Source organism: Coloeus monedula, assembly GCF_965178545.1.
Source record: "Coloeus monedula genome assembly, chromosome: 6".
NCBI lineage: Eukaryota > Metazoa > Chordata > Aves > Passeriformes > Corvidae > Coloeus > Coloeus monedula.
Window position 1 is genome coordinate 33,414,015 of NC_138786.1, and position 25,709 is coordinate 33,439,723.

General features: G+C 35.0%; 1 protein-coding gene across 3 annotated transcripts in view; it reads right to left on the minus strand.

Annotated features, from left to right (window-relative positions):
- Positions 1-227: 227 nt before the first annotated feature.
- Positions 228-25,709, minus strand: part of SPRED1 (sprouty related EVH1 domain containing 1) — a 61,669-nt gene continuing 36,187 nt past the window's right edge. For 2 of the 3 annotated variants that reach the window (XM_082284190.1, XM_082284191.1), the window contains exons 3-6: positions 19,335-19,503; positions 18,020-18,069; positions 9,942-10,100; positions 3,346-5,280 (exon numbers count right to left, since the gene is read on the minus strand). In XM_082284190.1, the coding sequence (XP_082140316.1) occupies positions 4,621-5,280; positions 9,942-10,100; positions 18,020-18,069; positions 19,335-19,503 (1,038 nt within the window). In that variant the 3' untranslated portion in view covers positions 3,346-4,620. Of the gene's footprint in view, positions 2,198-3,345; positions 5,281-9,941; positions 10,101-18,019; positions 18,070-19,334; positions 19,504-25,709 lie in introns of those variants that run through there. The other variant, XM_082284192.1, reaches the window with a different exon arrangement.

Below are 25,709 nucleotides of genomic sequence, written 5' to 3' on the forward strand. Positions count from 1 at the left end.
TATAGAAACTCTTACAAATGGTTCTTAAAATGAAAGATGCTGGAGTTTGACGGTAATACCTGTATTTACTTCTTTTTACTCTGTTCTTGAGCTGCAACCTTTCATGTGCACTGTTCTGAGCCATCCCAACACAGAATGGAAAAACATGTTATTTTTTTCATTTCAAGATAGTTTTAATCAGGTAATTACAGGAAAAAACATTGAAACAGTTTTTATGGTGTTATCTACTACGTCAACTTACAAGGATATGATGTAACAAACCAGTTACAAACTTAAAGACATATATTTACATTATATACTCAAAATAATAAGCTATATTCATATTCTTTAAGCCAACACCTATGGGATGAGTTAATTAAATTATACATCATTTAGTAAACACAAATAGCAGTCGAGGTTTAATGGAAACAATATACGCATGAGGCACTTTGAGGTCATTAGGGTGAAAAGCAAATGGCACCAAGCAAAAGAAGGAAAACCATGTACAGCTTATACTGCAGCTTTAAACATGAAGGCTGCTTTTTCACCAAATGCTTTGATTTCTTTAATGAACCACAACTTTTGTAATTAAGGGAGAGAAACTTTCAGATGAAAAAAAAATCCCCAAATGAAAACTCAACAGCCCCCTCAACCCCTCTTTATATTTGTAAATGCACCAAAGGAAACAAGTTTTATCACCCAGCTGCTGGACTAATAGTACCATAAGGCATCTTTTTAAAGTTCTTGTTTTTGTTGCCAGCCAGTGCTCCTAATCTTCATTTTACTAATATGAATGTATAGCTGTACTGGCTGCACATTGTGGCGTAAGCTTGGAAAAGATTTAAAGTCTAATTTAAACCTAGGCGTTATTTACACACATGTTTGGCATTATCTTCCAGGTACACCCGAACAGATCGTTGGGAAGAGAACTCATCTAAAATGGGAATGTTATATTCCAACATGCACAATTAAGGCATTCTTCAAAATACCTTTGCTTCTCTAGAGGAAACTGCATTGGTTAAAACTGTTTGAAACATCTCTTCTATAAGCTCTTTAAGAGTTTTATGTCATCATTTTCTGCTGTTTACTAAACAGTTACCATAATAATTGTAGATGATTATTAGATATTGCTTTAACCATGCACACAGCTGTAGGTATACCCTTCACAGCTACTGAATTTCATGTGTGAGAGTACACACCCACCCATGCATACTCACAACTTCATTTGTACCACAAACCAAAGACCAAATTCCCTCTGCATGAGCATCAAAACTCCATCACTTTGCTGTGGTAAGAACTTTGAGAGGGAAAATTAAAAAAAATAATAATCATAATAAAAAATGTTAATAAACGCACTTTTTTATAAGCCCCGTGACACAATGAAAAGAATTTTCATTTCATTCCTGGTTCTTAAGCTCCTATAACAGGCCATCACAATTTTAAACCTAAAAAAATACATGGTTAAAGGATTTTTACTTCAGTATTAATAATGAAACTTAAGAAGCACGATGAGCTAAAGCACCCCAATCAGATTCCAAATGACTATTCTGTAACTTCATGGCTAAAGCATAACCTAATCGCGTACCTTAAGCCGTGCACGGATAGCCCGTTAACTGCGATGTCATCAAGAGCTGTGCCTGAAGGCCGCCGAGCTTTCGCCCAGTAGATGGTGCCCGAGCGCCGCTCTCAATTAACTTCCCCCACTTTCAAGGGGAAACAATTTTCACGGTAACCGAGGCTTTCAACGAGCGAGGGACGTAGTATTCAGTGACGGTTTCCAAAGGCTCGGGTCCCCTCCAAGCAACACAAAGCTCTGCTACTACATGCCTGACAAACTGTAGCTCTGATGTTAAGGGCAAGGATTACAGAGCGGGGAAGAAATTTCTCTATTTCCAAATGCTTTAGAAAGTTATTTCAGAAGAGATAGAATAAATGTTAACGTGCCGCCAAAACCAGAAGATGTATGGATGCAACAAGCTGTTCTGGAAGGGGTTTGCTGTGTCTATCTTCCACTGCTCATCTCCTAAATGTAACAGTGGGTAAGACCCCTAGCACCAGAGAAAAAATACACATGCATGCTACTAAAACCAACCCTTACGGACCTTGGATCTTTGCATTCGTTTGGTCTCTCAAACCAGGCAAGCTGGCTGACACTTGCAGCACAACAGGAACAAGCGAGCATGGGCCCATCCAGTAACCTTTCTTAGATGATGCAAGTCTTCAAAGAGAAAAGCAAAAGGTGAAAACATTTTAGCAGCAAAGTGGTTAAATGCAAGGTGAAAATATTAATGCACACATTTAATAAAAATATTAAAGTATATGTGTCATATAAAATACAGTACAGGACCAGGAGTTTCACTATGTTTTATAGTGCTCAGAGGAAACTGCTAAAACTAATTTCTTTCTGAAGTATATATACAATATGATTATATAGCATTTTCTTATACAGCCAGCAAGTTCTTTTCTTAGGTTGTTCATACCTCTCCTGAATTAGGACCCAAGCACTTACAAATATTAAATTCCTCTCATTCACTAGAAAAACATCACAATTTTTTATGAAAGTTGTTTTTAAAGTTAACAGTCTATTCTAGGCAACCAAGTTTAGCTGAAAATGTGTGAAGCATGAAAACCAACCAGAGTAGCAGCTTTCAAATACATAAACAGTAAAACCCAAGACTGCTGCTGCCATGTCATATTCTTGGACTTCAGCCATCCAATCAACTCTTAATACAAAACTAGAAGCTCTTCCATAACTTCTGTAGTTATCAAGATATTTGTCATCTTTTTCAATGTGAAATAATACTTTGAAATGATCTATGTACAAAAGCCGGTCAATTCAAGCTGTAATATAAATATAAATGTTTTCTTTTAAAAAGTATTTTACAGACAGATAGTTATATAGATAGTTATATACATTTGCTCATTTTACTCCTGGGCTATAAAGGAAAATTAAGGGGCCTGACACGTGCAGAAAAAAAAATTACACAAAATATACTGAAGAAATGCATGGAAGTGAGAAAAGTAAGTCATGCATTTTTTAAATTAAAATTATTAGGTTCTGTGTTTAATAGCAAGGGTATACTGAAGACGATCAATCAGTCCCACTCCAGCCAAGATGTCAAATAGGCACCTTTGCTAATGAATCATGCCTGTTTTTAGTGTTTTACATGTTTTTAACAAGAAGTAAATGTTTCTTACTTCATAACACAGCACAACATGTAATGCTTTTAAAAATTCTCTGCCGGTTAATTGATTAATTCTTACCTGAAAGTTAGACCGTAAGAAATACCATGCGCAATATACCACCATTCATACACATACAGACACACACTCTCTCACTCTCCAGCCTCCCTCCCCAGCCCCGCCTTCAAATTTCCCCAATTAAGAAGTTCACTCAGTTTTGCCTGGGCTGCAATTTATTTCTCAAGCTAAGTCTTTCGTTGTTCTTTTTGAACAAAACACACAGTCCTTTTGTTCTTGCCCGTTCAAATTAGAAAAAGTTGTGGTTCAAAATAATGAAAACAATTTCACTTTTGTTATTAATCTTTTGTTTTAATCATAGTACTTGATAAACAGCTGAACAGGATCCTAGTTTAACAGAAGGATAAACAAGAACACTGATGACAATTTGTTACAACTGCCTTAATGTACCTTTTGCTTAATGAACATTTGAATATGCAAGAAAGTATTTTTGGAGGACACCCCAAAAGAAAACAACTTGCTGGTTGAACAACAGAAACAACGTCCTTTTTGCTATTATGTTGAAATCAAAGTCGTTTATATATAAAAATAAATGTTATGTTCTAACAAGAACATTTTAGACAATTACATCTGTGCTTAACAAAAAAATATTGGTCACTCAAGACTAGAATAATTAATATTTTAAAGGTTTTTAGATTATCAGAATGCATGGATACAACTCAACACAAACTGTAGCTGAAGGGAACCAGGACTGAAAAATATCAATTTGTCCACCTGGAATAAAAATGCAACTAAATTAACTATTTAAAATACTACCATGGAATGTGACAGTAGATATGGTCCATACCTACTATATCGGAGGGAAGGAAAGTTTAACATGTAATAATTCGTACCTTACACATTTAGTTAAATATAAACATTTGTTATTTATACATAAAGTTGCTTCCAAAAAACTATTAATAAGTGATTTAGTTGCACTTAAAATCAGTTTCATTTCTCATTTGCTGAGTATTAACTTTTCTTAATCTTAAATCAACTGTCACTAGTGCACTTTTAGTTAAAATTTCCCCTCAGATAAGTTTTAATCCTTTTAAAAGAGCCCCCTCACCTAAACCATGAATGTACAAAGTGGCAAAAGTTAATCCCTTTTAGTATAATCATAGTTTATATACTCATTTTATAGCCAATAATAAGAACAGGCTTTCCTTTGCAAAATCTCCTTCACAACTCGCAACAAATGCCACGCACTCAAAGGAAATAGTTAGGCGTGGCTAGCACTTGTAAAATGCCAAGGTCTGACAAGTCTTGTTGCTTCCTCCACATCAAGCATCTCTTACGTGAAAGAAGATTCCCTTCAGCTTGCCAAAAAGCTTCCACAAATCCAAGTTAGATGCTTCCTGGAAACAAAGATTTTTCAGCTCTGTTTGGCACAAGACTGATTCATCCCGCAGCTTTATGCTTTCCTCCACAGCACCCACACACCTCACCACAGTGATGGCATGCTCTCAAGGGGAGGTAGCAGCACATACATGGAGCAATGAACGAGAGTGCCACCAGTGCTAACCAGCGTAAGCAGAACTTGTCATCACTAGTGTCACACGAGCAAGGATCAGAGAAATCTCCTTCAGAGTCTGACATGCAGTGATACAGCATGCTCTCTGCGCAAAGCATGCAACTAACTTGGTAGATACATCTTTTAATAGGATCTGGCGCATCTTGACATTTTCCTCTGCCATTATCTTCATGATTAAACCTTTCCTGGCAGTATATACAGCGGGAACGCTCACCATCCTCTTTTCTTCTTTTTGAGTTTTTAAATTTTGATGAGGAAGGCTGAGTTTTAAATACCACAGAACTCTTTGAGTCTTTTAGGGAATTCAACTTAGTTCCATCCCCACATGGGTATAAATAGTCAGATTTTTTACTGTCTGATTTAGAAAATGGTATATTTGAGTCTGCGTCATCCCTCTCCAGATCATTCTTCCACATGTCAGGATGCCTGTAGTCTGCATAACGACGTATCAAGATGTCACGAGGGTTTATTCTGACAATTTCATCTTCGTCCTGAAAACTAACATGTCTGATTGACTTCAGTGGGACCTGGAATGGCAAAGTAAGAGAAGTTTACTATGGTGAAGTCCCAAATTTTTGTCCACCCACAATGTAAATCTTAGATTAGAAAATTAAAAAATCAAGACTTTTTTCCCCTTGCTGTCTGAGGATAAAAAATTCAGCTCTTTTCTCACTACTGCAATTTACAGACTTCCCCACAATAATGAGTCTTTTGCAGTGTAGTAGGTCTATGAGCTTTAGTATTCTTTCCTGACTTTTTAGTATCGTGTAAGAGCTTTGGCTACTTTGGTATATGCATAAAACTTGATGCTGTTCTGTGAATTATGCTCAAAATTAGCATGTTAACATCTTGAAGCAGAAACTAATTCCACAGATTAATTATGCCTTATGTGCTGATTTCATGTGATGATCTGCTTCTTTCGGACTAACTCCCTGGTACATTCACTATTGTGTTACCCAGGGGAAGCTTTCCTTAATCCTGCTCTAAGTTTTCAAACTCTCTCAAATTTGTAACAAGAGCATGGAATACTGGTTACTTATTGACAAAGCTGTATTCTAGATGAGGATTTTGCCATATGAAGAATAATATTCAGTATGACGATCAATCAATAACAGCAGCTTCTGAATGCATCTCCCCTTAGCTAATATACAGTACTTAAATTGATTAGTTTAGGACACCAGCAGGCAAAGACCCAATTGTTCCTTAAATTCTCAGCTCGTAATGAAATGACCATAATTTAAGACCTTTTACCTCAAGAGGCAAGTAATAAGGAATGTGCTAAACACATACAAAACCAGCAGAGTTTTTGTTTATTCTGTCTTACAATGAATGGGCATGGGGGCATGAAAAAGTTGCCAAAGGTGACAAAGTTGATAGAATCATCCAAACTGAAATACTACAGGCCTTAGTGTAAAATAGCAGATTGCCACTAAACGTTACTGAAATCACATTACAAGTGACTTGCAAGAAAAGGTGCAAATAATGACAGAATAAAAGTTTAGCACATGTGTATAGAAGTAGCTCCTGAAAATAGCAGACAGTGCAGCAATAAAGCAAGGGTCTCAGTATGCCCCAGTATTTCTACCTGACAGGCAGGCAATTATTTTCCTACACTGTGGGGCTATTATAATCAGAGCCAGATTATGAGTAGGCTTCAAGTCAAATTCTGCCTTTTTCTCTGTCAAGTGCACAGCCTGTAAACCATGTCACAGAAAAGACAAAAAACCCCTCCCCTCCCTAACCTATTAGTCTTATAAATTCTTCCAGAACTGTGAATTACTTGGGAATAATCTTTGGCATCAGTATTGTTGCTTTGAAAGTGTTTACCTTATTAGTACTCAAATTAATGAGAATTAATGTGTCACCATTCCATGGTGAAGGACAACAACTGAACTGCATGTTCCTAATCTGTTGCAGTGTGTGAAACTACTGAAGATGATGTTTTAGGTTAAAACACTTCTATGTCACTTTGCACGTGTCTATGCTCCTACTGCGCAGAAGTCTGCATGTCCTGGTTTTGGGGTAGGAGACAGAGAAGGAAAGGAGGAAGGCAGCTGGAAAAGAGGAAGGAAGAGCTTCTTAAAATATGCTATCTTCTGATTATGTAAGAATATCTGTAGCCTGCTCTAACCATCACTTCCCTGCTCAACAATCCTTGTGTGATGAGTACAGAACTGTAATTAGAGATGCTTTGCCCTGGGACTTTCAACCGGAGTACGCTAATAAGAACTTTTTTTTTCTTGGCTCCAAGCCACATAGTTGAACTTCCACAAGGTTTCAGGGATACAGGGAGAAGAAAGGTTATATCCTATTCAGTTAACATTGCTCCTCTTCCATACTTCCCCAAGCTCTTATGCAAGCAGTTAGGCTTCCCCTTTGCTTATAAAAGCAGACTGCTTCTCAGCCCTATTCTGTTTTCAGAATTCCAAGAGGAAGAATCTATTGTTTAGCAAAAATAATTAGCTATGGCTAATTGGCTTTATTGAACATTTTACAGCATAAATTCATTTAAGAAGCCGCAAAATTAATTAGAATTCCATATGTTACAGGCATAAAGGGTCCTTACCCCACTGTCCACATAGAATATTATGCATGCACATAAGACATTAAATAAAACCCATTGTTTAAAAGACAAAAAACCCTAAAACCTCAAGACAAAAAAACCCACCCTCAACCTCCCATTGCCCAGACAGCTAGTAGCCATTAAAAATCACTACAAATACTAGCAACTGTAGAATCTGACCTCTCCTTAGCCTTTGAAGGCTTTTTATTTGTTTGAGCAGAACACACCACATACATAGAACTCATTTATTTTTTTCAAGTCCCAAGCCAAACACCAAAAAATGCTTAACTGGCATGTTACAAATAAGGCACCACTACATTCTTTATGCCACTGATATTAAGAAATACTTTTTGAGTGGGAAATGCTGAAAAATAAGCAAAGTGGAGAAATGCTGGAAAAACTTTGTGTATGAAGAGCATTGTTAAATGGTACCCATGTGAAGTACATGAAAATTTATCAACAAGACACAATCCAAAGTCAGACAGGTACAAATACCAGCAAAATTTAACGAGAATAATGCATTCAGTCCTCTAAATAGTCAAAATTGTATAGTATAAATGTCATCTATGTGAAGCTGAAGCAGGAAGGGAGGAAGAATGTTACAGCAAACTGAAATTCCACATAGAATCTGATTCTGAACATGATTAGACAACCAGAAATTAGGCAGAAAATTTTTGTTGATGCAACTGAACCCACAAGTATCGTACCTTACTTGAAGGGGTGCACCTTTAAACAAGGCACAGACACTTGCTTGGTACTGTAGCCTTTGCTGTTTCTCCTCAAAGAGATACACCTGATTTTGCTCAGCTTTCAACTTCTCAATATGAAGACACCAGCAGCTGCCTACATCATCGCAAAGTACTACGTTTAACACACATCTGTGTATCAGAAGCTGGAAAGCTGAAGGACTTGAGTGGTTTTTTACTAACAGTCAAAATACTACAGGTAAAGATCTGAATTGTCATTAATCACTTCTTTAGTTTGAGCAGGTACTTCTTGAATTATTCAACTTATGAGCACAGTAAGAGTGTTCAAACTTATTTACCGAAAATTGAAACAAACTCAGTAATTAGCTGAAGATCTGCTGTGCCACCTGGTCACATGCATGGAGTTTAGCAGAGCCAGTGCAGTGCGTACACATGCAGAATGTGAGGTTTTGGTGACCTGCCTATGTTCTAAGTGTGTGTACCACAAGACCATGCAAAAAGCCGAATGTGTCTGTTGCTTGCAGGTGGTTCTACAATATGAGAAGAATATTTAAAAAAATATCTACTTAAATTTTCATGGAATGCCCCATAACTTCAGTTTTCAAGAACTGAACGCTAGCATTGTCATTTGAAAGAAATTTCTGTTTCGTGTCTATTAGACAGACACAGACTAATCAGTTTAATACAATCTAAATTATCCTTTTCTCAGCAGTCAATTTCATACATGCTCTTAAAACATGTATAAAACATGTATTTTAAGCTACTGCACTTTTCTTTACAATACAGGGAAGACTAAGAGCACATACATCACTGGTTACTGTAGCTATTAAATATTAGCTGCAATAACCGAATTACCCATCCATTCTATTCTAAAAAATATTTAGAATTCTCTTTGCAAGTAAATGGGAAGAGGGAAAAATATGTACTTGAACAGAAACAAAAATATGAGATGACTTACACGAAGAGATAATTGGAGTAGATCAATGATTAAAAATCAAAAATTAATAATTTCAAGCTCCTTAGTTCTCCAGAAAACACTGTTTGCTTCGTTTTCCCAGTAAAGCAGCTTAAGAGCAGCTGATACAAGACTTTAGTACAATCCTGTTTTTCTCTGCAAAAATAACTAAAAAGCTTTATTTCAAGCAGCAGAAATATTTTTTGGTAAGTCTTCAGAACTACTTGAATTTGCATTCTGCTTTGACTTCTGCTATTCAGCATATTCTAAAAGCTTCCCATGTGTTTGATTCTAGACATAAGACCATCAAATTAATTATTATCCAACTTATTAAGACTACTTCTACAGTCTACAAAAACTGTCAGTTCTTTTAGCTTTAGAAAAAACCAAAAATGTATAGTGCTAAAGGAAAAGCTGTACCAATGGCTGAATACTTTTCATACATAACTGATAAACTAATATATATTTTTTCCTTTCTCTACCAAAATAGAGTATTTTAGTTTAAATAGGCATTTAGAAAGCATAAGCAATGTTTCAATAAAAATATTTAGCAGAAGTGCCCTACTGTACAATGCATCCAAGCAATTTTAAAGATACTTTTCAATATTTCTAATCAAAACAGTATTATTATACATGTAACCAAGATTGAGCTAATACCCAATTAACATTTTCTGAAAAAAAAGGCTGCAGATAGTGAAATCTGCAATACAAAAACAGACTTCAAAGAAATTAAAGGTTTATTCATGTAGTCTGGTGCATTACAAAGATAGGCAAATACCTTCACAAAGCTTTACCTCTGCCATAATAATGCTATAATATTTCAGCTGCAAAGCTTATATTGAACATTTCAAGAAGTTGAGAGCACATGGACTTAGCACGCAGTACTTTCTTGTCAGAAACTACATACTGTGCCATTAATACAGCAAGTAAAGTAAGGACTGCTTCTTTTACTGGTATTCTTACCTGGTTAGGTTGGCTAGGAAAACAGGCTCTCCTGGTGTTGAAATCCTCAAAGGTTGAAGGCCTTAAATTTGCACTGTTGTAAGTTTCACTGGTTACTACAGTTTCGTGTTGAAAAAGGTGATCTCTCATTAATGAACCTGATGTATTTTCTTGAGCAGTCTAGAACACATAAGAACTCCCTTGAAATGATTTTTGCATTTATATAAAAACAACACCAAACCCACCAAGTTCATACATAAATGTGTTACTATTCTATATAACGTGCTAGAGGCATCTATAAACACAAGTATTCTTAAATGAACATTTTTTAAAGCATTCAGAAGTAGGCAAATATTTACTTTGAGTCAGCCTTGGTAAATACAGAATTTCTCTGCAGACAGTACACAACTTGGGCACTAGAGATACATGCCTTTGAAACTCAGTTGCCAAATCAGACTTCTTTAAGGAAGTAGAGATTAACCTGTCTCTGAGATGATGTTTAACCACCCACGAGCCTACCAGTATTTACAAAAACACAATTGGAGAAAAAAAAAAATTCTGAGACTACTAAGGCAAAAGCTAGTCAGATCTTTTAACAAATTAAAAGCAAAATCAGCTGGAATGGAAGAGAAAGTCAGTTTTAACCTATACTAGCCCAATTAAAATATCTAATTGCAGCAAGTGTGAATTAAACAACTAATGACTGTCTTTTTGCAATTAAAGTTGTATCAGGCAATCTGATACAAAAGTGAGACCATGAAGCAACATATAATGAGATATCTGCATTGACCTGTGCCATTCAGAATAAGGAAGAGGAAGTATTTTGGGTGGAATACTGGCTTGTAAGATGATCCAATTTCTGAAATGAATAGAAAAACAAACAATTCTCATTCTTTAAGCTTGACTGACTGGGACATACTTAGGATACAGCAGAGCATTTTGATACAAATTCCATTGGGCTGCCAAAAATGCACTGTATGATATTTTGTTTGCATTGAGAGATGCTATAAAGTTAACTGGCTGTCATAATCTGATAGCACTGAGAAAATTCTGGCATCATCCAGCTTCCAGCAATGATACTGTTTCAGCTTTATTATATGGATTTATATGCATCAAGAAAACATTAAGAAGAATAAAAATACTACAGAAAAATACTGAGGCAGAGACAAACCTAAAGTTTTGGCAGGTTAAGTATTGACTCTGAATCATTAGTTTTCACTTATCAAAATACTTAAGGAACTTATTCCAGGGGTACATTAGTACCTTACATACATAAAAGCCTAATGTATCAAGTTCTAAGACATCTAGATAATATGAAGTAGACTGTCTGTAGCTAATTTTGTAGGAGAAAGAAAATAATTACACCACTAAGAATTTATATATTGTTCAGAAGCATTGTGTGGGAAAACATTAAATTTAGTAATTAATTAATGATCAGTGTAATTACTACTAGAGAGCATACACCCCAAGAAAGACAATAGCTCACTCAATCAGGTTAAAGTTCCCCTGAAAAATTTTGAAGACAGGCAAAACACCAAAAAGAAGTACTATTTGCAGATCCTTAAGCATGACACCACCACAAAGTAATTGACCCTGTTATTGTCAAAATCAAATTTTCTGGTCAAACACTGTTGGGAAAGGAGTATAAAAGAAATGTTGGAATGACTGACAACAATTAGACTTCATATATGTATACTTATTTTTAGAGCAAAAAGCATCAAATATTAGTGCAATAACAAACATCTTCCTAGCAGGTGGTACTCCTGCAGATACATTGCCCAATGACATAAAAAGCTTCCAAAACAGTGGTTCAAACCACAGAAGAGCTGTATTCAAAATGAGGAAGAAATGCCTACAACCATTTTTGGTCTGAGCAATGTTAAAAACTACTGCAAGCATTTAAACTAGCAGCTAGAAGCCATTTTACAGAAGCCACAGTGATAAGCATCCCCTTTCCCCTTCCCCTGGCTATTATAAATTTGAATGGTCTAGGGAGAAGGGAGCAAGCTGCAAAAACTTCTACTCCTTCCTTCTGAGGGAAAAAACGCATACTATCCACAAGCCAGTCTTTATCTCTGGGTGAGATTTGCAGCAGCCTGCATTATTTCCTGTCCCTGCAGGTGGTTCACACCTTTTTTTTCTTCAAAAATAAACTACCTACACTATAGAGCAAAAAGGACACACGCACATGCTCACACAGGCAGACACGTACTCCACTTGGCAGTCAAGGAGGGCTCCATCTAATGAAGGACACAGGCACAGATCATCTCTTACTGTGCTAACTAGCAGTGCCAGATGATGTACGAAACCCAAACCTTAATCTTAAAGCAAACCTTTGTGCCCTATACACAGCAATTATCAAAGAATGCTTTTAGAAAATTCCAACACAGATACCACAAGTCAAACTAATTGACTTCAAGGACAAATTTTGGGGTGGCAGCAGACATAGAAAGGCATCTGACCTTTTGTAAGGCAAGAACTCGCCAAACAGCATTTTGGAAAGCACAATGCTCAGCTTACCAGCCTATACACTACAGGTAAGTGGACACAGACTAACTTCTGGTATTAAAATGAAAAGCAATCATGTCAGCTATGATCTTCTTTAGCCAATAAATATTCACTGTGCTGAATTACAGAAATGCTAGATGAACACGCTGAACTCTCTGCTTTTAATTAAACTGTAGTTTAGATTCACTCAAACTACATTTATTAGTATCCAAAAACCTTTTCATTGGACAACACTTCCTGCTCCAATGTGATGTTTTATGACAAGGTTATAAACACCTGAAAACCCACATTTTTAATGGAAACACTAACAATCTGAAGTAGGAAACAAAAGTGGTATTGAAAATGCATTTAAGTAAGAAGCAAATATATAAAGTTTTCCACAAGAACATATACAGAACAAATATACAGAATATCACGCAGTAACACAGATGCACACATTCTCCTTTTCTACTGTCCAAAGCAATTACACCGCCCACATTCAATATTCTTTAACCACAGCCTACAAAGTACAGTGCTGGCATAGGTTATTCACTATCATCTGTAAAGTAACCTACGCCAGTTTTTAATGCACAACGGAAATCTGGTTTGCTCCCAGCTGCTGGTATAATAATTACTGTCCTATGGTTGCTAAGAGATACTCTGAATTTTTTTCCAAGACTACTAAAACATTTCTGTGCGCACAAGCAAAAGGATGCTGGGTAAAGCAATAAAATGACTCCAGCTGTAGCTCTCCAGCAGAATTCAAAGCCAGATGACAGCTGTAGAGAAAATGAAAACCAGACTGAGCTTCTCTTGTTCTTCAAATTTTCTCTCCTTACTTCTCCCAGTTTGCCAGAGTTAAGTCTGGGAGAGAATTCAACATTGTTCTGCAAACATTGTTAAAAATGTTCTCCTCTAAGTTTAATGATTACACAGAAGGATGGATGAGAGACCACATTTCCGCTGCATCCAAGTTCTTGCATTTACTTCCCATGAGGCCCAAAAATCTGCTGTTAAATGCTAACCAACACAAGAAATGCTTTTTCCTTAATTTTTCAATTGTGAATAAATGATACAGGTTTCAGAAACATCTGAATGACTTCCTTCTGCTTTAGCTATTTTTGAGACTGATGGAGCAATATATTTGGCAAAGAAACTATTATTTTCAGGTATGTGTTTCTGACATAGGCTGAAACATTACCTAGATTACTCTGAATATTTCGTATAGTTTAAACTAAAAACTAAGACATTTGACATGCCTCTTTCTTCAAAGGCTTTTCTACCTGAATATATAGAGAACAGTACATGTAAAGCGGCTGCCAGGAATAATGGTGAGGAAAAAAAAATATAATTCCTCCTGTTTTTTAAATACAACTCCAACAAAAAAAGCTTAATAAACCAAAATGATTGAGCACAACATATGAATAGATTTATTTGAAATTGACAATTTGAATGAGTATTACTTTTAGTTCTAAGAATTGGACCTAAGCAATTTATTAATTGCACTAAATATTTCTAATCTTTCGTGTTTTACCATGTAGTATTGTCTTATCCATAAAACAACAGTGTGTCAAGAGTAAATTATTTCACATTTCCTTACAAGTCGTAATGTTAAGTTATTTTTGTAAAATAAAACTTCTGCAAACATTTTGTTGGAGGAAAAACAAATTGAGTGGTCATTAAATGCACTTATGAAGAGGTCACTAAGTAGTGTATTTACAAAGAGGCACATGAACAATTAATGTCTTCCCTGCCTGCACCAAAACCACTTAAGAGGCATGTAAGTTGCAGGTCTTTTCCCCTTCCTACTAACAAAAAGTCCAATGTACTTACTCCTGAAAGAACAAGCCAACCTTTTTATTTTCTGCTTACAATTTATCAGTCTACAGTTTTCTTCTGGCACTGCATAAGTGATCCAATTCTTATTACTTCAAAACTGTTAAAATGTGCTGGTAGCCTATAAATAACACCAATATGGCTGAATCAACAAAACCTGAAAGAAATTAAAGCTCAAGTACTCTATTTTTCAGTTCACAAAAGCAAGACCTATGCATCACAGGATTCAAAACCCACACAAAAATAACTTAAAATGCATGAGCTCTAGATTTCATTTAGATTTATTTCTAAGGAGAAAAGAATTTTTTTACATATTTTTTTTTAAACTAAGCCAGATGAATTTTAGAGCAAGAAGCTTATAATTGGTAGAGGAAAAGAATCTGAGCCAATCTTTTAACAAACAAGCAAACTGACTTACACAAGCTGCTCATTTACTACATTAAAAATGCAAGATTTTATACCAAAAACATCTAAACTTCGTAACAAAACAAATTCCCAATGTGTATTTCCATGTAAGTACATATACATTTCCAGGTTCCACTTACCAACATTACAGGAAGTCAGACAGCTCTGCCTTAACTCATTTGTGTATTTCTATTTGAAATTAATCAGGTAAAACTAGGGCTTATTTGATGATAGGAAAAATTTGCATCTAATAAGTTAATTAAACAACTGAAAATAACTGTAATAATTTAAGCAACCATGAAAACCCTTAAGCGATTATATTTTAATACTAGGATTTTAACATTATTTGTGAACAACAGAGTGGCTAAAGAAACTATAATGAAGGTATGTCTTCTTAAAATGATAAATTTGATCTTCAGCAAAAAGAATGCCTTCTCTGGGAGATTTTATTTACAAAATGCAAATAAAAAAGTAAAAAATTTAGTGAACCAAGGTATAACATAGCAAGCCAATTTCTAGCCTAGAAGGCACAAGACAAGAGTGCAGTTTTTGTATTTACATTTAAGGTACGCAAATACAACTTTTGGACAATGACTATTTCTGCTAACTACTTCTATAAAATGTGGTAATACTTATTAAAAAGAAGCATTGAGATTTCACAGTCAGATGATAATTTTTAATCTTATTTGGATCCTTTTATTTGTTCTCTGTAGCACCATATATAACCAGCCAGTAAAATAATTTATGAAGCATGTTTAGCCTTCTTCATCTAGTAATCTTCATTAAAAAACCAAACAACAAAAACAAGCCACTGTTAATGAAATTTATGTACAAACTAAATACTATACTTATACTTCAAATGTACACTAAATATCGGATTCCTGCTGTGTAAGAGGACTAGAACAGTATAGGAAAAATTACTCGTTAATAAGATATACTCCAAAATACACTCAAAAATACTAATAGAGACTTTGGAAAACATATTATAAAATAAACAGGGAAGCAAAAAATCACTAAGCCTTTTAAACTACATAGAGGTGGCAAGAAGTGGGGGACAAGTCAGCATGACTCCTCAAATATTCAATATATTATCTTTAAAGAAAGATGGTTTTACCCATCAAGTTAAAAAGACCCTGGGGTATCCACTTTCACTTATCAGAGTATCAACCTTGGGAGGGGAAGGAATTAATAATTTGAAAGAGAATGTGGACTATTCGGTATTTCAAAGGTATTCTTGGAGACTAGACCTGATGCCTGTAACTAAAATGCTGCAATTTTTCTACACTTAGGTTCATTACCCTGCAATTACAGTTTCGTTATTGATACATAAACCTGGTTTAGATGAAGCATAGCTAAAACCAGGGTGGATTCTGTTTTCCCTGCATTTCCTTTTTTCTCCCCCCTTGGGTGTTGTTATTGATAGACAATACTAGTATCATTTATTTTACTTCAGTATGCAGAGATATGGTAAGAGATATTGGCTAGCTTTTTTGTCTTTAGAAAACATGACATCTATCCACAGCACAAATCCACTAGTAAGCAATGTGTATTGTGATAAAGTCATTAAGTATGTTTTCCTGTCTAAAATGTAAAAGACAAACCAGCAGTTTGTACCACACAAGATTGTTTCTACCTGTACTATATATATAGTGTGTATTTTTATAATCTGTTTTATAGACATTTTTAAAAAATATGCATTTATTTTTTTAAATGGAAGATAAAGTAAACCTATATTTACATATGTAAATAGGTGGTGTATTGATATTCACATGTATATACAATAGATGTTGTAAATACACTTTTCTCCACTTTCCCAATAACAAATTTGTAACTATAAAGAATCTCAGATATTTTCCTCAATTTTGGCATCCTTATATAGAAATGTAACAACTAGGCAGCAAAATCAAGAGGTAATTGGTTTGTTCTAATCTCATTAGGCCTGTTCAATTAGAAACTGCTCAATTATTAATCCTTGCAACAAACCATGTTTAAGCAAGTCTTTTAAGAGTTGATTAAGGACTGCATTAACTTTGGCACACATTTCCTTCACCCTGTCAAAATCTCATTTCTTTTTAAAACCTGAAATATCTAATATTTATAGCAATTTTACTTTCAAGCGCCTTAAAATAAAGCACTGCAAATAAAGAACAACAGGTGGTTGCACAGCCAACACTTACACAAAGAAATACATTTCTTCTACCACAAAATGAAAAGATATCAGGAGACTTCTGTATTGCCACTGCATTGCAGTATCCTTTCTAAATACTTGACTCTCAGTCTCCTATCATAATATCTTCAAAGCTGGCTGCTAATTTTCTTAATTTTGTGTTGCAGAGGTTTTACACTGGATCTATTTACACTGATACAGAATTTATTATTGCATAAGTGACAAGACTCTTTCCCAGAAGAAATCACTTAGTAATACTATCGGTTTTCTGAATAGTCACTAAGACCCCTGAGTCAACTTGTTTCTTTACAATCTTCATATTAATTTAAATATCTGCACTCTGAAAACTGAATATATGTGTGAATGAAGACACGGCTTTCCCTAAAACCATAAATAAGAATGAAAACATGACAAGTATACACAGACAGAAGTAGGATTTACTCAGCTATATTATAGTTATTTACTCTCTGTGTGTATATATATATCTATATATCTCCATAATTTTTTTATACTGGCTTTTTAATTACATGGATTCTTGGATATTACCAGGCAGTGCTATGCATCAGTGTTACAGTACTCATGGTATATGATATGGTACACATGTAAAGCACTGTAACTCTGAAGCATGGTTGGACAAATTTTTATCTCTTAAGCCATTATGACTTACAGAAATTGAATAGCGTGAAAAAGGATCAATAAAAACTTGAATCTCAACAAGAGACTACTTTATCTTCAGTGTGTTTTTAAAAATCATCTGAACTTCTCTCTTTGGACTAGATTCTTTTAACCACTGTCTCGGTATCAACTCTAACCATTTTATGTTAGAAGTGCTTTATCACTGCAAAGTGAAACCTAAGAAAACAAACAGGATGTACAAGTAAAGAAATTCTTCATCCCTCTATTTTCTTTTTCCCAGAAGAATATTTCATATTTCAGTAAGATCAAAGAGGACATATAACTTGAACAGACATTTTGAACTTAAAAATTAAACTCAGGATAGTTAATGATCCTATAGATTAAATAATGACTACTTAGTTTAGGACAGACAGTATAGTAAGTCTTCTAGATAATTGTTCTGGAACTTATTTCATTAAACTGAATTTTGCTATTGCTCTTATTTTGCTTAGTCTCACTAATGACAGCAAAATCTGTTCAGTACATTTGCAAAAGAAAAAATGCACAATTAATTTAAAAATTTACTCACTTGAAAGCAGTCTTCTGCCACTTCAACATCATTTTGGGAGGGTGGATAACCTTTATATAAAGAAGAAAAAAAAAAGTAGACAAGGTTATTTTCTTCTTATTTACACTTACTGCTTCCAATAATCCACACCATCTCTCAATATCCAGTGATGATGATATAAATATTCTTGTTTACTTTTTTAATCTATAGATCACTGTATTTCAAGTTGATTTAGTAAGCATCGCTCATTTCTACACTCTGCATTTTATATTCTGAGTATTCGTAGCCACACTCCTCTCTCTTGTCCCCAGCTTTCTTATAAAAGCATTTTCAAAGTCTTATCAGCAGTCAGAAGCAAGGGAGTATATTCCTTTTAATGTAGCATTTTGAAAATTAAAGGCAGACACATTTGGTTGGCATGAATGCATACTGTGTTGTATTTTGCTATAAATCAGCAAAAATTGAAACTGTAAGTCCCTAAGAGAAAAAAATGACTCTTATGTTCTCTAATTATTTGTCTTGAAGGGATATAGATGATATCAACACAATTCAAAAGCAGTCATTATAGTATGTCAAAAAGCATTTCCCTTCAGAAACATGTTCCTCCCTTTCTTAGGAGGACAACACACATAAAATCCCTAAATAAAGTTACTTTTTACAAGTCTGAAAGAGTTGTTCTTTCAATTCAACAGACACCTGTTCTCTTCCCTCCTTGTCTCAATCCAGCAATACATTTATCATTTTCAGCTCAGAATCTAGGCTTGATGATGTCCTTCAGTTTGTTCACTGGTTTCCATGAATTCAATTAAGCTCTGGAACCAGTTGGCCATATTGCTATCTGAGTGAATTCTTCTACTGTTCCTAAAAACCTTTCGTCAGAACTACACTGTCAGCTGTTAATAAAAAATAAAACTATTAACTGAAAGTATGTGCAAATAAAGAGAGCACTCAAGAGGTCACAAATCATTCAACTTCCTAGCTTATCCTATAAGAACACAGGAGTTGCAAAAAGCTTCTAAGATCGAGTGAGAGAATATAACACTCCAGCTTCCTCCATTTCTTCACATCTAAAAGAAAGAGGCAATGCTTTATTATGCAGGGATGTTTCAGGAAATTACTTTATTAGTGTCTGTGAAACAATTTAAGACACTTGGATGAATGGCACTTTAGAAATGCCAGTACTATTTCAAAAACTATTAAAATCTCAATATACTATAGTTTAATCCACATGCTTAAATACTGTCAATGTTAATGTTACACAAAGTGCTTTGACATCTAATTTAGTAAACACTCAATGTCCCTCCACCCCACCAAGTCTTTCACCTGAAATATGTACCTTGAGAAATATCCTCTACTGCTCTCCGAATACCTCTATCAAATGCTCTTGCATCAGCAGGACTCTGAAATGTGAGGCCAAACTTTTTGTCATCAATCTTCCAGTGGTAAAAAGTAGGAGTAACTTTGTTGTAAACGAGGTCTTTCTTTAATGTGCATTCCAAGACCACCTTTCGGGAAGAAAACAGAAGGAAAAGATATCAATGACCAATATATCAAATTTGAGAACAAAAGGTAGTCTTTGTGAACTACCTAAAAATACACATCATAAGAGCAGATAGAGGTCTCTTTTCAAATTTCTTCCTGCTACAAGGATGTAATTTTAACTTCATTTGCATTATGGCCAAATTATTCACTATTGGTTGCTGATAAGTGTTATGGGTTGAAGACACAATTTGTTTACTGAGTCAACCTTCCTATTCAAAAATCTCATACCCACAAAAGTATCTTATACCTGCAACAACCAGTACAGATTTGGTAGATGTTCAGCAAGTAGCTCACATCCCCCCAAAAAGCATTATGTGTGCTGATATCAGATTTTACTGTATCACTGGGATCTACAAAATCTTTTAGCACTAGGCTAACTTCATGCTGCTTTCAGGAAGATTTTCAGATTTCTCCCAGAAAGGCTACTAGACAAGTGAAAGTAATACAAGAGAATTGTTTTAAAAAATGAAATTAATAAAACTTAAAATCTTTATGAATGTACTACTGCCTGCACCTAGACAAAAATACATTTGTGGCTCATGTTCAGCTATAAAGAACCAGTAACTAGGAATAATTAACAGAATTATTTGGCCTAAAAAATCATTACTGGTATACATGCACATTCAGTTATGAAGCAAAGTCACAGTCTTCACATAGAATCATAAAACAGTTTGGGCTGAAAGAAACCTCAAAGACCAACTTGTTCCAACCCCCCTGCCATAGGCAGCGACACCTTCCACTAGACCAGGTTGCTCACAGCTCCATCCAAGATGGCCTTGAACACTTCCAGGAACTGAGCATTCACCACTTTTCTGGGCTACCTGTTCCAGTGCCTCACCACCCTCACAATAAAGAATTTTTTCCTAGTATGTAATCTAAATCCACCCTCTTTAAATTTGAAGCCATTCTGCCTTGTCCTGTCACTACATGTTCTATTAAATAATCCCTCTCCAGCTTTTTTTGCAGGCTCCCTTCAGGTACCGGAAAGCCCTATCATTTCTCTGGTTTTAAAAATATATTTGAATATTTAGTTTACTGGCAAAAATTATTTTAAGCAACATTTTTACACTGAGTGTTTCTTGATTTAAAAAAACCCAATGTGAACAAGAAAGTATGGAGGGAGGTGCATTGATCTGCTCCCACAGCAGTACAATAAAGCTCCCAGCAAGACAACTTGTACCTCTGTATTGGTATTTGATGACGAAGGCTTACACTGAGAGATTAATGAGGAATTTCAATATTCTATCATTTCAGTAATATTCTATAATTTCATTGATGCACTTTTAGAATTCTAATTTTTTGTTTTGTTACATATGTGGCTTCTTGAGAGAAAAAATACAAAATTCCTCACAGGATGTGGTAGAATTAGTTTAAGTATAAACAACTGAGAAAATACCCTCCAATTAAAAAAAAGAAATAAATCTGTACTTAGGTTATTCTTACATATTCTTTGTGTTCTTTTTCTCCTTTCATTGTCTAATTATTACATAGGCAAATAGGTTTTTTCTCTTGTTCTTCATTATTCATTCCCCCTACACCCCACCAGTAATCATCTTCTCTCAACTGTTAGTGCCTTTTACCTCTGCCTCTAGAAGGATAATATTCTTTCTGCACATATAAACTCATTCAGCACTAAAATAATTTTTTTGTTTCTCCACTTGGAACTCCCTAAATGGTCAACAATATGTAGGTAAAACTGCCTACAAGAAAACATAGAAAGGAATCTAACTATTTGCTGTAGGTCTGCAGGAAAAGGTGCTGCAAGAAAAAAAAAGTATAATTCTGCAGTTCTAAGGTGTATCAAATAATCGTTCTTTGTTCCTCTGGATGATTTTAAATTTGCTTCCTCCTTCAAAGAGCAGTTAAAAATGAAGGCTTCTCACACCACTGCCTTTTCTAGGTCTGTGAGCTCTTTAGGGGGACCTCTAATACATTAACACCAACTATTTTCACAGTCTATTTTGTGTGCATCAACACAAAACGTCAACAAAAAGTACTGCAAACCTGATTTTATAGCATCACAATGAATTTCTGGTCCCGAAGGAATTAATCCAGATTACTTAATACTGAAAATTCATATCCAGTAACAATTTTACCACTAGAGATAAAAACTGGATTAAAACTTCACTAAGTAGGAGCTATGATTTTCAAAGACACGCAAGCCAAACTACAAAATCCCCAGACCAACTCACTCCACCCCAAAAATCAACACTCACCCCCCACTTCCAAGCCTCACATTTTATATGACAAGCAATGATTAACAAAAAACATCCCATCCAACACTGCAATTGTTTTCAACTTGATTCAAGGAAACAATACATTTGAGGGGATGACACTGATTTTTCCCATCTAAACCTGTATGAAAACAGACCAGTTAACACAGAGGATATAAGTGAAAGGGCACTGAAAAGGGAAAAATATGTTGCATCAAAATTGTATGTGTTATCAGATACAAGAATCTATACAAGAAAGACTTGATGCCTGCCCGACCTCAGAGAAAACTCAAAAGCTACAGGTCTCAATTAGCAGTGGGACACAAATTTATAAACATTCAGCCCTTCAATAGTTTTTGTTACATCCAGAAATACAAAAAAGCCAAATCAAATAAAAAAACCCATACCAACCATCCCCTGAAGCATTTTTCTCTCCCTGAAACACTTCTATGCTTTGCAGCAATAGTGAATTTTTAAATTGTGAACCTTAATTTTGCTAACGGTTTCTTTTTGCTCAAGCATACAAACTATCACTGGGGCTGGGGAGGAAGTATCCTCATACACGTATTCTCTAAGGTCTGGAAATGGAAACCAAGCCTTTTCAATGCAGATATATTTCAAAACTCCGATTATATTTTAGTGCACTTTGCTATGGTTCAGAACTCTCCATATCATAGGTGAACATCATATACTCTCCCACGCAGTTACCCAAAATATGCACTCCCAAACTGTTTTAGGTAGACCTTCCCCAAGATCTCCAGGGATAAGCACAGCAAAGACCTGAAAAATTGTAAATAAAGTGCCTACAGCTTGACTAAGTTTCATTTCAAAAAACACCCTGTGAGTTACTGTTCTGAAGGTTTTCTTTGTTTGGAGACTTAACATAAGACTTCCATGCCAATATGATACATCTACATGGGCAGATAATGGAAAATGTTGCAGAGTCATCAGACTCAAGACAGAAGAAAACCAGATCCACACATGATCAAAATTTAAATTGTCAGAGCATAAATACGACTGTATGTCTCCTATTATTTAATGAAAAAATCCTTTTAATATCTAGATGTCACTAAGTGTAACACTAATGAATTCATTGCTACTCAAAAATACTTGTTTGCTTAATGTTTCTTTTCTCACCTCTAAAAACTAAATTGTCTAAAGACAATAAAATCTACTTGACTTATGTAGACAAGATCAATCTCCAGAGTCAGAAATTTTCTACTTCAGCACATAAAACCAAATTTTTTTTAACAGAAGTGAGTATTTTAAGATATGACATCATTATTTAGAGCTTATTTCAGAAAAAAATAAGAAAAAAACTTTTGCATTTGATACAAATTTCTATCTTGATAACAGACCAAATAATTGAACATTTCGAGATACTGGATAGCATTTTACTGGTTTCTAGCTGTACTTTCAAAGCTTACAAGAGCACATGTAAGATAGGCAGCTTCACTGTTTTTCATTCCCAACCCAAATCTACAAACATAAAAGCACATCATTTTTCAGTGCCTTTTCTGCTTCACTCTTGGGAACAAGCAACATGACCTGAGTATATTCATGCTACAGAATGAATATACTGAGTATGTGGACCCAGTGCCATGGTAACCATATGACATAATTATTCTATGCATACTTTTTTTGATTCAGTCAAAAAAAGATGATGTAAGGGCTGTACTACAGCCCATCAGAATCAATCTTCCTTCAAACTTTAAAGACAATTAAAAAAAGCAAGTATTTCAGTTTGTAAACAGCAGACTTTTAAAAGAGAATGGTATTTATATTCAGTTTTAGTTTTGTGTCTCTCCCTTTACACAATTAGTTGTTCTTCAACAGAAAGATTTTAAACTCCTGATTCATGATCTAAAAGATACTAGTAATATTTTTTTTTTCTCCATTGATAAAAACTTGCATGGCAAAAGCCTGGAGAAGAAAATAAACCGGAGAAGTCTATTAAACTTTTTGTTCAAGAAGGTAAATTCACCAATGCCTAAAACCCAGTAAGTCTGTGCCTAATATATGTTTAACAGTAGTGCTATTAAGATAGAAGAGAGCTACTGTAAACACAGAAGGAGAGAACAGCACACCTGACCAGGTTATGAGGAAGTGCAATTGTTCCAAGCAGACTGGCTGGAGCCAGATCTAGGAAGGTGATTATAATAAAGGGGGAAATGTGTAATTATGTGAAAAGTCTTCACAAAATACCCTTACATTCCAACACAAATCTAAACCTGAGCAAACTAGCAGGGAGCATTCTCTCTCAAGTTAATTCAGTGGTGTCATCACTTTGATTTTCTTCTCAGATAACTAGGATGCTTTTTGTGAACACCACAAAATATTTTAAATAGCTTCGTACTGCACAAAAATTTTGGAAGTTCTACATGTAGTCTAAAGCTGGTTCATAGAAGGGCTGACAGCAACCTGCCTCTCAGGTCTAAAAAGAAACACCACCAGCCCTCTCCAACAAGGAACTTCAATATTTTGATGTTCATTCCAGAGTATTTAATTTATGCAGATGACTTACAGATTGAGATCTATAGTTGTAATTAAATGCCTGCATAGCCTATAAAATACATGGAAAGATATGACACACTGGAATGGAACTGCAATGTAGCATCAGAAGCAGCACTTGAAGAAGCAGCAACTAAAGCTAATTCATTCCTCTTCAGTACAACCATTTAAGAGGCATCTGGAAGATACCTCCATCAAATACCTCACCTATGGATTTCAAGCTGCTTTGGAGAGAATTCCACCTTTGTACTGACACATAGGTTAAACAGTTATACTGGCATTATGATTCCCATTAATCTTAGGTAAAAGCCTTAGAACTGAACACCATTTACTTTCTAACCTAAGATATTTCAAAACCTATGCTTCCCTGTGTCAGAAAAGTGCTACAAGTTCCACAATCTAGGTTTCCAGGATAAGGGAATTTCTGTACATTTTCTGGAAGCTAAGCCAGTTCACAAAAGAAGAGACTTACTGGCCAGAGAAAAATCAAGACAATCTTGATTAGAAAGGTATTTTAACAATGTGTGACTTCAGAGGATGTTCCATTTGTAAAGATGACTTTCTCTTTTAATCCATAGAAGTATTTTCAGAAACAGCTGTGTGTACCTTGCAAAAAAGTCAGTGAACTGGAAACCATGGTCCAAGTGACTTCTAGATATTATAGTAGATTAAACATTCCTGAAGACACACATACTCAAAGCCTGAAAAACTTAAATGTTCAAAACTGTTTGTTATTAAAAAAATATTGTTACATTCTCTTTTCAAGTACAATGGCAGAGCAACCAACTAAACAGCATACTACTAACTTCTAAGATTATTCAGGCATTGAGATTACCAAGGGCATTCTAAAATGAGACTAGAGGGAAGTTGGGGCACAGAAACAGCAGATTCAGCATAACACTTCCTCAAAATATGAAGATAATCAAAATATTTGGTCTCTACTCAACAGCAAATACAGTGGCTTCCACTTTTATTGTTAAATAAAAAATAAAATATATCACTATTATGAAATATAATAGTCACCTGTCAATTCTATTTGGACTAAAAACCCAATTGCTTGACTTAATTAAAAATTGTTAAAAATTGTGCTTGAACAGTGAATCCACAGCAATATCCTAAGAACAAATGTAAAACCATTAACCATATTGAAAGCATAAGGATCAGAAAAGTTTTAGAATCAGTGATGTGTCCAACAGAATTTCTCTTTCAGTCCCTGCTACCTTCTGCCCTTCTAAGTAAGTGTCATGACCTAATTTTGCCATCACATATATGTAGGATCTTGTTTCTTCTGTGCCAAGTGGGGTCTTGTTGCATACTACACAACTTGGTCATTAATTCATTACATATTAGCTGTTGCTTATAATTGCATTATCTGAAGTCTGTGGAAATACATTAATACATAGTGACCTTTCACTCAGTTATCAAAGAATCACTGGCTCTCCAGT